Source organism: Emydura macquarii, unplaced genomic scaffold (assembly GCF_026122565.2).
Source record: "Emydura macquarii macquarii isolate MOO-44397 ecotype Brisbane River unplaced genomic scaffold, CSIRO-AGI_Emac_v2 contig_3517, whole genome shotgun sequence".
Lineage (NCBI taxonomy): Eukaryota > Metazoa > Chordata > Testudines > Chelidae > Emydura > Emydura macquarii.
The window spans coordinates 8536918-8553748 of NW_027133654.1; the positions used below are offsets into that span (position 1 = coordinate 8536918).

A 16831-nucleotide genomic window follows, 5' to 3' on the forward strand; every position below is an offset into this window, starting at 1 on the left:
TTCCAAAGCAGATAATTTGATGGGACTTTTTTTTTTTTTTTTAAACAGTTATAAAGCTCTGAAAAACAGAGTTAATGCTGGAAATGGTGCCACTGTGTATTTCAACATATGCCATCTGCTCCTGTTATAAACCTTAAATTCATCCCAATTGTCGTATACTTCTGCATGAAGTCAGAGGCATTGTACTAAACCAAACCTGCTCTAAAAGCCAGAAAAAAACAGAACAGAGAGTGCTGAGAGTCTGTCAAATCTGATTCACACTTGCTCGCATACAGGTCACTTTAAAACACATGCTGCATATCGCACAGGACCCAAATGTCAGCCCAGGTATATTTACTTTGAACGCAGTATGGAATTTCCTTTACTGATTTTTAACCCCAACTTTAAGAAACGTGATTCATAGCTTTTGTCTCCAGTGTGAATCTTTCCCATCCTTTACCTTAAACTAGAGAAATCTTATAAGAACTGTCTTTCAGCTTGAAGGGACAGTATTAAAGGGTGCCTCTTTTTACATCTTATTACAGCCACCACTGTTTGGATAGCATTCTACATACATTGTGTGAAAGATAAATTATGGCTGCACATACTGCAAAACAACTGTAAATGGCATGGCATTAGAAAGGACACTGAAAACATACATGACTGCTGGTGCCTCTATTTCTCTGCAATGACTGCAAATTTGGAATGTTGGGTCTCTGGGCTCTTTGTCAAAACCACACACCAGTTTGAAAAAGAAAGAAGAGAAATAGGCAACCTAGGGTCCAAAATCTTAATTCTGACCTTATGTACAGCTCCATGGGAGCTTGTGCAAAAATTGTTATATACCATATAAGGGGAAAGGGAAAAGTTGGAACAATCCTATGGAGAAAGAATGTATTAAAAAGTCCTGCATACGAAGTGCACTTTTTAGTATTCTGAAACCACCAATCATGAAAAATAAGAAAATCAGCACTTATAAATACTCCATTAGTTCTAAGAAAATAACAATTTAATGTGTGTTTTAGTTCCATGTTCACAGCCTGGCTTCTCTCAACTTCAAACAAACTATATTTTGACTGGATTTAACTTATTTTATTCAAACCATGGATGTGTTACATAAACTTAGAGAGTTCCAGATCTAATTAAATATTAAATATAGATGACCTACTAACACAGTAAGCAAATTCGGGTTGGGAGTTGAGAACATCTCTCTACCATATCAGAAAGACGTAGCCTGCTTACTTACTCCTGTGCTTAACAAAGGATTTTCTTCTACTAAAAATAATGGACTGAGACTGTTGCATGGCCTTCAGAATTGGGCCAAATGATTATTTCAGTCCAGCGAATACAGACTGCTCATAAACTAATCCCCAAGTAAATGATTTTAATAAATTAAATATATATGATTAGTCACAAGATTTTATCTTTAAAATATTGGTATTATAGATATAAATCTTTGACATACTAAATGATTCTATAGCATTCTCATAAAATTTCCTATGAGCTGAAGGAAGGAAGTTTGGCTTCACTTCTTTGAAGGCTCTTCATTGTGTTCTTGAGTACATATTTAACTTTTGCTTTTCAATTGAAGTTATTTCACTATGATAAACCATTTGAGTTCTGCTCCTGTGGTGTACCCTGTTACCAAAACTTTAAATTTAAATTACTTCCATGTTTGACAGTGTGGGATATTCATTGCTTTTGCAGCCACCACCTGATTTTAATTTATAAGATATTTTAAATTAACATATTTATTAGTACAAGAGCTACATTAAAATGTATTGAAACTATTAAATTAATATACTAGAAAAGCAATTGCAATTACTCTCAGAGTAAAGTGCTTTAACATGAAGGACGCTTGAACTACAATTCCCAGAATGCTTATGTTATTGACAATTATGAAAACTCTAAAAGTAACTATAAATTATTCTATCTACCTAGGTTCTAACTTGGCCCCCATCATCACAGTATTTGAGCAACTCACAAACATTAATGAGTTTATCTTCACACCTTTGTGGCCTCATTTTACAGACAAAGAATTGAGGCACAGGAAGTGATATTCCCAAGCGCATACAGGAAATTTGTGGCAGCCAGGAACCGAATCCACATCTTCTGAGTCCCAATTCAGTGCCTTAATCACAAGACCACATTTCCTCTCTGACATGTCAATCCATAGATTATAATTTTATGTCATAAGTACCACTTTTATCAATTACGGTGTACAGTGGCATTACTGCTCTCCTTAATATACTTTATACAATTTAGTACCTATGGTTGCGATCCACCTGAATGAAAAAGAATATTATCTCATGAGCATTTTAAGTGGAAGATTTACAGAAGCAAGGCTAAGTAGTCCTGGCATCTAAAGACCAAGACCATATTCATCCATTAAAATGCAACACACCATACATAACATGAGGGATTTTTCTGGCAAAGGTTTGTGATTGAGTTATGTATGAGGGAGGATGGTATTAAAGGAAAAAGGATGGCAGGATTATCAAGGAAGGAACAGAGAGAGTGACTGAAAAATGGCAGTAGAGTGAATGCTGGTGGAAAGCACCAATGTATGTGCCTGGAAAGAAAATGATGCAATGGAGTGAGAGCAGGAGAAAGACGGAATGCAGGTGAGAGAGGAATGAGATGGAATGAGGAGAAAGTGTGAATGAGAAGAATGAGAAAGAGGTGAAGGAGTTAGAGTGGATGAAAGAATAAGTGAGGTGAAAGGGGAGTAGTGAGTGAAGAGGAAGAATGAATGCAGAAAACAGGAACGGATGAAGAATCACAAATGGGAGTGAGGGACTGAAAGAAGAGAATCAGTATTAAGTATTTATTACTTACCTATTTAGCTTCTCCTTTATTTAGCAAAGTGTGTGGTGATTGTGGGTGGGTCCATTACTTGACATGTGCAAGTCCAGTATCAGCTATGCCCTCTGGCATGGAAGTGGTGGCTCTGGTAGCAACCAGCATGGAACTTGTAGGGAGGAACATAGGTTGCAGGACAAAAGAGCTTGTTCTGAAAGAGGCACCAGGAAGTCAGTCTGTATGCACATGGCTAGAATGCTAACTCCAGTTGCAGCATCTCTCTGAGTGGTTCTCTTAATAAAGATCCAATATGGTGGCAGCGGTCAATCTAGTGCAGGGGTGGGCAAAATATGGCGCACAGGCCGAATCCAGCCCATCTAACATTTCTGTCTGGCCTGCCATGCAGGGGTGTAGCTACGGGTGGGCATGGGTGGGAAAGCAGACCCACCCAATTCATTGTTTCTGCTGCTGACGCTCTGCTTAAGCTACTCTGGAGCATCAGGCAGCTTTCAGCCGGTTGCCACCTGAACTTCTGGCTTCCGGTCATGTGACCAGAAGCGGCCCAGGCCCGCAACGACTTACCAAAATTCATAGAGTGGCCCCTCTGCGAAAATTATTGCCCGCCCCTGGTCTAATGAGACCCACAACAAGGAAGAGAGTGATTAACAGGCAAACAAAACAGCACATAGAAACAGAGCAAACAGGCAGCACGGACAGACTCAGACCACTGTGAATGCTGGATTTCCAAACAAAAAACCTTGCATAAGCATGGAAGCAGTGGAGGCAAGAATTGAGTCTGTATACAAAGCTGCCCATGGTGTAGAAAGATGAGAAAATGAGGATAAAGCTTTTTTACTATCCCACAGGGGAAGAAAGGGCGAGAAATGAGCAATAAACTGCTGCCATGCATAATGCCTAAAACACTGGAACAGTTGATAAAGGTGTTTGATAAATAAAGTGACCCCAGATAGAAAGAGACTGTAAAGAGATACTGAGGGTGTTTTTTATACTCGAAACCCAGAAGCAGGAGAGGAAATAGACACTTATATACAGAGCTGAGAACTCTGGCATCCATGTGTAACTTCGGAGACATTAAAGATTCCTTAAAGACAGGGGGACAGACACATGATTCCAGCTTACAGGAGAGACTGTTGAGAGAAACCGATCTACCCGAGAGAAATGCTTCCAAACAGCAAGGGCAGATGAACTCTCCAGGGAAAGGATCAAAACAATAACAGCCACTAGTGCAGAAGAAGTATACAGGATCAAGCTAAAGAAACAGAGATAGCAGAACAGACACAGACCAAATGAGTGTGCAGTCATCATGTTCCAGTGTATATACTGTGGAAAGCCACAAGTAAGGTAAAACGAAAAATGCCTAACCTATGAACAATGGTGCAAGGGATGTAGGAAACAGAACCATTTTATGTTCCAGTGCTGCAGCCATCCCAAGATGAAAAAGCAGCAGTACATGCAGTAATTAAGAACATGCAGAAGAAGGCTGTCAGGCATTCAAATGCTATGTTTGCAGCCGTGCTATTAGATAAATGACTAGCTCTATTCCTGCTGAATGGTGGAGGCAGCTGCAATGTAATGCTAACGATACTGATAAACTGCAATAGCAGACTGGAGAAACAGGACCAAAAGCTGATGATGTATCATAAAACCATTCTGAAGCTAGTAGGTAACTACAGATTGTCAATAAGAAGCCTACAAAACGAGATGTCATCGCTTGAAGCTCATATTAATTAAACACACAGGAGTACTGCCCACTGCAACAAAGCAATGCAAACCATGGATCTGATCACAGTACACTACCAGAATATCCTCAATATGAGAGAGAAAAGAGAACAGTCACCGTGGGCTTTGTCCAGTATTTAACAGAATATAAGGACATCTTTAAAGAAGATGGACACCTAGAGGGCACACTGAAGGTAGAAACAGACCCCCACGTGCAGTCCATCAGACGACTGAAACTCAGATTACAATTAGCCGTGGTGGAGCCACTGAAGAGAAAACTAACCAGCCTGAAAAGAAGATGGTTTTTCTCAAGCTCAAAGCTATCGGCTCCCCACACCGCCCCTTAGGTCGGTGGAAGTGTTCCTGGTGAGGATGCACTCCACCAACCCAAGGAGGGCAGTGTGGAGTGGTGGCTGTAAATCGACTTACTTTTTAAGTGTAAACAAGACCTTGAGAGCAGTAGACAAGTAACTTGAGAGCAGTTTACAAAAGTACATACATGTACTCCTAAGCACAGCTGTAAACACAAAAAACCCCAACACTACATGTTCATGTTCTATTTGCTTTATGTTTTATTGAATGACTGCAATAATCTTAGTCTTCAGAGCACATCAAAATTCCAATGTTAAGTACTATACTATATGTAACAGGATTTCTACATGGGAGTAAATGCTTTATTTTTGCTATGGGCCACAATGCCTTCAGCTCAATGTATGCTTTCTTTCTTATGTTATGCAGATTTAATGTTTCCTCCACAATACAATTCCTCGATGAATTCAGCAGAAATGAATTTTTAAAAGTTTAGATTTGAGCTGTTAGGACAAGACAGGTAATGACAGGATACAGGGCAAACAGAGCATTTTTAGAATTCCAACTCAAATGCACCAGTGAACAATGAGCCATGACACAAGGCACACTATATACAAGTGGCTCGTTTACTTTGTTATCAAGAGAAGTTTTCAAAAGTGAGCCATGGCCTGTTCAAAGTAACAAAGCATTCCACAGGTGTGTGAACAGATTGTCAGGATCTGGAATAAGGCTCCACCCACTTCCACACCTCCTCCCCTTGCATTTTATCTGTATTCAAACCTCTTAAATAGACAGACCCAAGACACACCCTGTTTACCTCTAAATAAAACTCAAACTCCAGAGTGATTAGTAAATAACTAAGACACATACTCTGTCTGTGCCACAGGGCATGTTACAACATCAAGTCCCTTTAAAATGCGTTGTAATTAGCTTTAAAGAAAGTTTGTACATTATCACATATGAAAGAGACCTGAAAAAGAGCTCTGCTTAGCTTGAAAGCATGTCTTTCACAAACAGACGGGTGGTCCAATAAAAGATATTATCTTATTCACCTTGTATCTCACATATGAAAGAGGCATAATTCATGTTACTCCATGACAATATATCAAAGGTTAACTTCTGGTAAATTGGGTTTTTTTGTTTTTTTTTTTAAATAAATGTTTGATTCAAAAATATGAGAAAGGGAAAAAAGTTACCTATTCGCTTTGACAAAGAATGTCATAGGGAATCCAAGTTACAGGTTTCGTGATTGTTATTGATTTGATTCTTAACAGCTCACCTATCACTAGAGTCACTAAAACTCAGTTACTTAGTATGTTCTTTTGCCATAAATATACAATAAGTATTAGTAATGCTTTGCACTTTTATACGCCTTTTACCCAAGGATTTCAAAGCACTTCACAAACATTTACGAATTAAACCTAACACCGGTGTGAGTTAAAGACATATTGTGACAATCATCTTGCAAATGGGGAAGCTGAGGCATGGAGAGATTAAATGACTTGTGCAAAATTATTATTTACTATTTGTATGACCATAGGGCCTGCGACTCCCAGTCATGGACCCCATTGTGCAAGGCGCAGTACAAACACAGAACAAAAGGATGGTCCCTGCACCAAAAAGCTCACAATTTAAGTACAGTATGAGAGAACAGATGGATAGACAGAGGAGTACAAGGAAACAATGAGATAATATTGGTCAGCAAAATAAGCTGTGGTCTTAATACACGAGCAGTCTAATTGCTGTCAAATTTTTGTAGGCATCACCGCAAAGAGGAGTTTAAAGGAGGGATGTGAAGGAGAACAATGAAGTGGTTTTGCAAAGCATGAGGGCACCGGGGCAGCATGGGAGACAGCACAAAGGTCTATATTTGAAAATTTAACAAGAGGGAGATGGAGGCTAGCATCACAACTGGAAGCAGGAGTTGACCTTTTAATATTAAATGAGAGATGCCAGAGTGGGGACAGACTATGAAGGGCTTTGAAAGTGAAGACAAGCATCTTATGTTGATATGATACAAAAATGGAACAGGTAATCACTGGCAAAGGTGGGAAAGGAACCTGAGAATTCATATACATATACTTACCACCCTGTTCTTTGCAATGTATACTGTATTTAACTGTGTTTTTCCTATGTGATCACCCTACCACAGGATATCAAACCAGTATTTCAACACACAGTTCTAGACTATAATCCATACTTCATCTATATTTGCCTAGCATAACAGAGTTCCGATCCTGACTGTCACCTCTGTAAAAAATATTAGGCAATCTTAACTACAGGAATTGCTATCACCCTGCCAATAACAACAACATACCACAACTTGACATCTAATTTGTTAACCATTCCATACACACACACTCCACATCTCAGGCTTATTCCATAAAATATCCATCATTGCAGAATATATTTTCAGTGTTACTTATTTCATACTTTCATACTCTCTTCCAAATTTTAATTAAGTCAAACAAGTACTGTAAACTACTTTTGTTGCTCTTTCTGATTATAGTAAAGGCTTTGTCCACAAATCACAAAACAAAACTTATGTCTAAAGGATTCCACAACACCTTGGACACTGTCCTTTTGGTCCTAGATACTGCAGTACTGGATCCCAAATGAGGGTCTTCACAACACTAGAAAATGTAAAACATGTAATTCTTTACAAGTAGGCTAGCACTTTAGTACGAATGGTGTAACAAAGCTTTATTTTGTACTGTGTCTTTCATACAATTTGTATTCTCAAATGTGTTGTAGTCCTCTGAAAAACAGACTCTTGTTAGGCAGGAGTATGCATTCAAATATTTCCTTTAGATATTTTAAAAAAAATTCTTTAACATGACATATGGGATGAAACAAGTTTGCCTCACATGCTCTGAAATAGCCAAGACGTTTCCATCCAGAATTTAAGGTATACAAAGCAAACTTACCTATTTCTGATTGGAACATATGGGAAGAGTGATTTTATTTTTCATCTCAAGTATCTCATAAAAGCTCAGCCGATTTTTTTTCAAAATTCCATACAAAGGCCCCCAACCCTGCAACTGACTGCATGTGTTCACCCCTGCTCCTGAACTAGTCAACAGGAGAATAAGGGCCAAATTCATCTTTATACTGAGACCAAGCATGCAAAATTTCTCCTAAAAGGAACTTTTTTGAGAAAGCAAAGAGGAACTGGAAAAGTAGGACTATTATGGAAACAATTCAATCTTAACTGCAGCACTGGCTATGATGATACTTGGATGAATGGTACTCGATAAGTACCAACAATCTCAAACTGTTTTACCCATGTTATTTAATTGCAGTACCCTTGCAACATCCATGTGAAACAGATATGTATAGCACTATGTTTTAGATGAGTAAACTAAAAGAGGTTCAGTCACTTCCCTAAGGTCACATGGCAAATCAGTGGCAAAGCCAAGAACAAAATCTAGATCTTCAGATGCCCACTCCTGGTTTCTAGTCACTAGAAAACACCCCCTTTTACATTTAACACTGTATGTCATTAACGACCAAAAGTGAACCAGATAAATTATAGAAAATAAAATGCTTGTAAATGTTGCACTGACACTCAATTCCCAATCTTTGAATAATTGTAATACAGAGAAGAATGCTCAAAAAGAAAGCCACACTTTGTTTACCCTAGTTATCAGTGTTATGTTAACTGATCAGTCTCGTCTGTACCTGCAGACCTGCTAGCTGAGCAGCTGACTTCCCCTGAAGGCACAGAGTGTGAGCCACAAAAGCATTCAAGTCCTCCAAAGAGAGACTGTCCACCTGAAACAGATAAAAAAAAAATCTGAGCTGTGAGCTACAGAAGAAAAACCTTTCTGCAAATTGATCTTTATCACTGTATAAACACAGACGTAGGGGCAGTGGTGAAGGAGTGACATTCCAGCAACTAAGGATTTAGATAAAGAAAGAGAATACAGTACTTACTTTCACAACTCCATATGTGTGGCTTTGTATTGTTTCCACTTTCACCAACTCTACTCAAAAGATAACATTCACATTCTCCCTCTTCTTTTAGGGCAGGGGTGGGCAAACTACATGGCCTTCCAGCGGAAACATTGCGGAACAAGCTGTGCGGCGCCCTCAGAGCCTCGCATCTCCCCCCCGGCCCCTCTCCCACCACGTGGGCTCAGTGGCACCCTGGCTGGAGCGTGGCAGCTGCTCCCCCCTCCCAGCCACACCCCTTCCCCCCTCCCCTCTCTCACCACGTGGGCCGAGCTGCGCCCTGACTAGAGTCACTCCCAGCCCCAAGCAGTGCCGCATGGTGGCCACTCCCCCTGCACAGCCCTGTCCCTTCCCCCCCACCCCTCTGTATGGCCCGCCATACAATTTCTATACACAGATGTGGCCCTCAGGCCAAAAAGTTTGCCCACCCGTTTTAGGGCCTTTATAACTAGTACCAACAGGACAACTACCAGTAACTACAATACCAAGAGCATTCCAATAATGATGCTACTTCGGAGATATAACATATCTTGACAGTACAAAATCACTCTACAACTAGGATCCCAAAATGAAGACTAATTGAATTAGCCACAGTTGATGGCTATTATGATTTATGTTCAGTACAAATGCTCCACTAACCATCAACAGAAGATATGCAAAATTAGCTACATTATTAAAAATGGGTGTGTCAGTAAAAATGACAAGATGTTTTAGGAAAAAAAAGGCTTTCTTCACAAGTAAATTTCCAGATTATATTAATTCTCCGTTGGTTGGAGTGTGTGTGGGGAAGAGGGGGGAAGGCTGGATTTTTTTTGATAGGAGGAATTTGAAAACTGGGGGGAAAAAATCACCCTCTTATGAAGAGCATCCCAAACAACACTAGGGGAGGAAAACTCATCTAGTTGTTTTCTTCAGATACTTCTATTGGGGAAGAAGAGGTGGGGTCTGCTTCTGTGGAAGAAGCAAGGGTTCCATTTCTTCGCTTTCTGGGATATGACAGAGGCAAAGGGTCTTCTATGTGGAAGCCCTAAGGCTCTGCACCAGCAACTGGCCCCTATACCCGTTGAGTTCTTTCTGCAGCACAGGTCCAACCAAGTTATGATCTCCTACTTCTCCCCCAAAAAGATTGTCCACTTAACCTGTTCATATATGTCAATGCTGAGTACTTGCTAATATTGCTGATGTTGTAATAAGGTTTTGAGTTATACTGTGAAAGAGATCATTGTGATATGTACAGCGTGTTTCCGTATCAGTTGGAAACAGGAAAATGTTTTATGTGAAGATACGGAATTTGCATTGTCAGTGCAAACATAATGTGTAGGGCTCAACTACAATTAAGAGGTATTCCATAATTTGGCATTCCCTTGCTTTTAAGGTTTTTCTTTGGGGGGGGAGGGAGATGTTACATTTATCCAACCATGGTCCCTTTTAAACTAAGTTTGTTTATGGAATTAATACTGTTTTATTAAATTTCAGAGAGAAGTAGAGGAGGGGAATGAGGGCAGGTAGGTCAATGGGGAAAAAAACGGGAACAGGAGAAACCCAGAGAGAAACCATCAACTGTAACTTCATTTATTCTTCCTAAATAATAAAAAAAAGTTTAATCCACCCACCCTAGATAAAAATGACACCACCATAAATCTGGAAGACTTTGCATTATGGACTTCTGCTGAACCATTTGAAAAACCTCTCTCTTTGGAAGGTCTGTTAAACCTTCCACAAAGCAGGGTTGGGTAACAGATATCAGAACAGTGTAACATTGCAAAGTACTCCTGCCATTCATTAACTCCACACAAGTGTAAATTGATTGGCTGCTAAAATCTGATAATATTCTTACCAACTCCAAATTTCACCCTCCCCTATTTTATTTTCAAGGCAGGTGTTATCTTTATGTAAATGGCAACCAGGGAAAATTACTAAACTTGAAAACCCTAGTATGCATAGCCAACAAAAGTGTGATTTGTAACTACAGAACATTTATTAATTCTCCCAGAATTTTGTTCTAAAAGAGGGAGCCCCCAACAAATGTCTATATTTTGCTTTTTGGAGTGTGTATTTCTTATTGTGCTACACACAATCAGCCAGATAACTTAAAAGCTAATTAAAATGTCAAAATACTCATTTCTGAGAAATGCTTTATTTAGCATTTCCTCCTGATTTGATCAAGCATTTGTCACACATCCAGTATCAGAGCTCTTATAATTTCTTAAATAGCCTCAAAAGATAAATCTGGCTTCACCTTCCCCAAGACCATTCATGACTTGATCTTTGATCTCATCTGTCCTATTCAGATTTTTAAGAATAGATTTACTACTTGGCCTTTATTTTTAACATTTTATTCTTAATTCAGACATATTTAATTGGTGCACTTTATTTCTAAATTGGTATGGTTGATTTAGAGAGATAGAGAGAGACAAGCTTTCGAGTTTACACAACAGTCTTTTTCAGTGTTGGGAAAGGTAAGCGCAACAGCAAAATACAAGGTGGAACAGATTGTTTAGCATACATGTTGCAAAAGATCATTCAAGGTGAAGTGGGCGGTTAACACCTCTGCAGTCCTAGGACAAAGGAGGGTTAGTGGATTACAGATTGTTGTAATGAGCCTTAAATCCAATGTCTTTACTGAGTCTGTGATTTTTAGTGTCTAGCAAAATTATGAATTTAAGCTCCCAGAGTACTTGTCTTTTGAAGATGTTTTGCAGGTTTTCTTTGAGGATGAGATCTGAGAAGTCAGATATGGAGTGAATGTTTTGAGAAAAGTAAAAACAACGAGAGTCCTACACGTGATTTGGTGTTTTTATCTTTTATCATTTTTCTCTGTGACTTCATTTGACAGCATAATAATTGTCTCAATTCACTAACACAGTTGTTATTGGGGCATGAAGTGCACTGGATTAGGTATACCATATGTTGTGACAGGCATGGGTAGGACCCATGGATCTTGAAAGGTGTCTCATGGGAGGTACTGATCATCATAGCAGTGGAAATACAACAACTGCCTGCAGGTTTTATCTCTGGCAAGGTCTGGTGCCACTTTTGGTGTGTCCTATTCTGTTTTGTGGTGAACTTGTTTCTGATGATGAACTTGGCAAAGTTGGGGGGTTGTTTGAAGGTCAGAAAATGGGCTTTGGGAAAGATTTCTTTCAAGATATGATCCCCATAGAACATGAGTTGTAATTGTTTGAATAATACCCTGTATGGATTCCATTGTGGGATGATAGGTACAACTAGAGGTGTGCAGTTGCAGGGTTTTTTTCACCCCCATATTCAAACAGGTTCTCTCAGGTTATTTGGATGCACTGTTATTCTGTTGATTTATGTAGTGAATCTTCAGTCTTTGAGAAATTTTTTTATGCTCCTTCTCAAAACATCCTTCTTAAAGTTTTCATTAAATACATGAAAAATAAATATTGAGAAAGCCAGATGTTGATTCTTACAAAAGTTAAAGTAAGTTACAAGCATGAACAAAGGCACAAGTGACAGCAATTTCCTTCTTTTGCCTTTCTTGCTGTAGACATTGGGGAGATACAGTTGGGAAACTGGCATAATTTTTTGTCTCTTTGAAATTAACTTTCAAATATAACCAAAAAACAACTTCTAACCAGTACATGCCTTAAAACACATAGATCAGGGTGTTTTGCTGCACCCTCATGGGTGCAGATCCATCTGATCCCCAGTGGGAGCAGAAAGTGATAGTTAAGGGTGAAACATTCACTGGATGGAGAGATACTGGGACTGCTAAAACTGTAAAACTCCACATCGTGAAACTCCTTCAAATGCTCACAGAGAGCTAAATATGGGCAAAGGCTGGAAGCTGGAAGACAGGAAGATGATCAGGAACAGTCAGCATGGATTTACCAAGGGCAAGTCAGGTCTGACCCACCTGATTATCTTCTATGATGAGTTGACTGGCTCTGTGGATGTGGGGAAAGTGGTGGACGTGATATACCTTGATTTTAGCAAAGCTTTTGATAAGTCTCCCACAGTATTCTTATCAGCAAGTTAAAGAAGTATGGGTTGGATGAATGGACTATAAGGTGGATAGAAAGCTGGCTAGATCATCGGGCTCAATGGGAAGTGATCAACAGCTCAATGTCTAGTTGGCAGCCAGTAACAAGCGGAGTGTCCCAGGGGTCAGTCCTGGGGCTGGTTTTGTTCAACATCTTTATTAATGATCTTGAGGATGGGGTGGATTGCACCCTCAGCAAGTTTGCAGATGACACTAAGCTTGAGGGAGTAGTAGATACGCTGGAGGGCAGGGACAGGATACAGAGTGACCTAGACAAATTAGAGGATTGAGCCAAAAGAAATCTGATGAGGTTCAACAAGGACAAGTGCAGAGTCCTGCACTTAGGACGGAAGAATCCCATGCACTGCTACAGACTGGGGACCGACGGGCTAAGCAGCAGTTCTGCAGAAAAGGACCTGGGGGTTACAGTGGACAAGGAGCTGGATATGAATCAGCAGTGTGCCCTGGTTGCCAAGAAGGCTAATAGCATATTGGGCTGCATTAGTAGGAGCATTACCAGCAGATCAAGGGAAGTGATTATTCCCCACTCTTCGGCATTGGTGAGGCCTCTTTTGGAGTACTGTGTCCAGTTTTGGGCCCCACACTACACAAAGGATGTAGACAAATTGGAAATAGTCCAGCAGAGGGTAACAAAAATGATTAGGGGGCTGAAGCACGTGACTTATGAGGAGAGGCTGAGAGAACTAGGCTTGTTTAGCCTGCAGAAGAGAAGAATGAGGGGGGATTTGATAGCAGCCTTTAACTACCTGAAAGGGAGTTTCAGGGAGGATGGAACTAGGCTGTTTTCAATGGTAGTAGATGGCAGAACTAGGAGCAATGGTCTCAAGTTGCAGTGGGGGAGGTCTAGGTTGGAAATTAGGAAAAACTTTTTCACTAGGAGGGTGGTGAAGCACTGCAATGGGTTACCTAGGGAGGTGGTGGAATCTCCATCTTTAGAGGTTTTTAAGCTGCGGCTTGACAAAGCCCTGGCTGGGATGATTTAGCTGGGGTTGGTCCTAGTTTGAGCAGGGGGTTGGACTAGATGACCTCCCGAGGTCTCTTCCAACCCTAATCTTCTATGATTCTATGAAAAGTTCCCAGTGTAAAAGCCTTCACTCTACCTACAGCTCAGATTTCTATAGAAACCAGAAGCGTCTTTAGCAGACGTGTCTTTAACAGAAGTCTTTAGCAGTCTTTAACGCGTCTTTAGCAGAAGTGTCTTTAGCAGACATTCCATTTCTTTGTTTCTAGGGAATGATATTTTGGATATAAAAGCAGAAAGGATAAATCAGACCCACTCAGTTAGCTCGAAACAGGCAAGGCACTGTGTTAGCCAAAATGCAAATGGAATAACTGACAGGGAGAAGGGGGTTTGTATCCCCCCTGCCAGTATCAGGGAGGAAACACTGTGAAGATTAAGGCCTGGTCTACACTAGACTGTTTTGTTGACCAAAGCGCACGCACGCATGTGCACATACCTGCCAAAAAAAATGCCATGTTTTTTCAACAAAATAAAACCATCTTGATGAGAGGTGTAGGGCTTATGTCAGCTTATTTAAGGTGACCAGTGTCAGTGTAGACACAGTGTCTTCCTTACATTGGGTGTGGGGCTGTCATTCTTGTTAATTTTACCACTCTGCTGGAGTGTTGACATTGACAAGAAAGCCCCCCTGAGAGCTGAGCAGCAGGACCCCGCTCCCAGCTGCGAGCAGCCCGGGTGGCTGGACCCCACTCCTGGCTGGGAGCAGGCCAGAAGCTTGGGCACTTCTCCACCAGCTCCCTGGCAGCCTTGTCAATTTCACACTGAGCCGTGAAATTGACATGGCTGCCTAGTTCCCACAGAGAGCAGGGAACAGAGAAGCCCAGGTGGCTTCCCCCAGCTCCCAGCAAGGAACAGACAGGGGAGAAGCCCTGTTCTGCTTTTCCGCCTGTTCCCTGCTGGAGCCGGGGCAGCCTTGTCAATTTCACGGCTGACTTATGTTAGATAGTCTTATTTTTCTGGTGTAGACAAGGCCTAAGATACCTCCCCAGCCTATGCAACCAAATACCTGGGGCTGAAGGAAGGGAGGGAGGGTGAGACAACCTCTTGCTTCAGGGTAGCAAGGAGTCCTAGCACCCTGAAGGGAAACTCTCTAGTCATAATGTCCAGGCCAGGGAAATATGCTCTCTCCTCACTCTTATCAGCAAACCAGAGGTAGCACACAGCATGGGCAGTGTCTCCAGCCAAAAGTGAGAACATTGAGGCAGCTGCAGTGCATGGTCAAATCTATGGCAACCACTCAGCAGTGGGAAATGCGCAAGTAAAGTGCGCTTGGGAGATGATGGAAGTAACTACAGCAAGGAAATAATAGATTTAAAAGTGGTATTCACAAGCAGGTTAATATGATACTGATAAAATAACATCTGCACAACCACTGCACAGCACGTTACACAATAGTCACTTGTTACTTCTATTTACAGATGGTTTATGAAAATGTAAAGGACTCTGAGCCCAGTGGGGGGGAAGGAAGGGGAAGGGGAAGAACTGCTGTTCACCTTGACTCAGTTTGAGGGGATCAAAAGGCCAACCCAGCTGGATGGAGCATTAATACTCTTTCCCCTCTCTTCAGAGAAGCTGAGGTCAGGCCCAAGAGGTCCCCAGGTCCTGACCTCCAAGGAGGTGGGGAAGGGAATGGAATTTGGCTACAGGGAAAATTTGAAAAATCTCCCTTGTCTGTGACCCCTCTGCTGTTAAAAGCAGTGCATAGTTGAGAGCTGTTTCACAGGGAGCCAGGCCTGCTTTATTTCTCCCTTTTGTCCAAAGAGTTGCTTCCTGGAATACTCCAAAGGGGGGTTGGGAACATCCACCCACCACCAGGGCAACTGGCACCTTGAGGGACAAATGGACACCAAACACACTTCCTAGAAGCCAGAGGGGAGGTGGCAGTGGGAGGACCAGGTCTCAAGTTCACACCCAAAGGTTTTGGGATGACAGACGTAAGAAGGTGCGTGTGAGAGTTCCACCTACAGAACTGCCCCATACGCTCCAAAGAAAAAAAATATATGGCATGGTTGTCAAATGACTCGGTACAGATTTATGAACTTGTTAGCAGAATGTTTATTATATGAATTGTTGAAATGTGAAATGAGGCAAGGTAATTGCAGAAACGCCATCCAGGGAATAAGTCATGCGTTCCCCTAGGATGGTAGTCAAACAGCCCAGTTACACTTTCCTCATGGGAGAGATGTGACAGATACTGCAAACCCAGAGGGACTATATTATATTCAGTTTATGTATCACTGGGAGTTAGGGATTGTATGCAACTACAGGGGGAGGGTTACCACAATATCTCCAGAAACCAAAAACAGTGGGAGGTGATTAAGACAAATCACTCAGGTTGTAAGATCTCCAGAGAAGATCTGCTTGGGGAGGTTCACATATACCGGTTCAAACTGAGCTGTCCAGAAACCATCAGGCAAAAAAAAAAAAAAAAAAAAGACTTTTCGATAAAAAGCTGGATTAATACTGACTCAGGGCGTCTTTCTGATCCAGCAAACAGACAGCACATCCTGTCCAGGAATCCCAACCCTTAGGGAAGGACTGGATAGACTTTGGTCTTGTAGGGCCTCATAAGACTGACAGATGACATCTGGCAAACTTTTAGCTTTTGCATAGGAACCTTTTTTTTTTTTTTTTTTTAAGTGTTTTCTCTGCAATGCTTTAATCCCTAAGAATAAATATGCTTGCTTCATGAAGGCTGTTTGATAAACTGTATATATTGTTATAGCCCTGGACAGAGGTTAACCACAAGTGCCAGACCCCAGTTAGACCTGCTGGGGAAACCACACTGAGGTACAGAGGGACTATAAGCCTAAAACTTCCATCTGGAGGGAGAAAGACACAGATCTCTGACCAAAAGAGGTGAGCAGCTGGGAGCTGGAAACCTAAAGAAGGTGCCCTCAAGGAAAATCAGGAAGTGGTGGGAGGATCAAAGGTGCAGTTAACTCTGAAATTGTGACACGAGTTGCTGTTTTTTAATTTGTATTTGCTGACCAAGC

At 41.1% G+C, this 16831-nt stretch overlaps 1 protein-coding gene across 4 annotated transcripts in view; it reads right to left on the reverse strand.

The window, feature by feature from the left end:
• FAM120B (family with sequence similarity 120 member B) overlaps window positions 1-16831 on the reverse strand; it is an 84551-nt gene that overhangs the window by 41863 nt on the left and 25857 nt on the right. For all 4 annotated transcript variants that reach the window (XM_067535866.1, XM_067535868.1, XM_067535867.1 and 1 more), the window contains exon 6: window positions 8512-8604. In XM_067535866.1, coding sequence (XP_067391967.1) covers window positions 8512-8604 — 93 coding nt within the window. The remainder of the gene's footprint in view (window positions 1-8511; window positions 8605-16831) is intronic.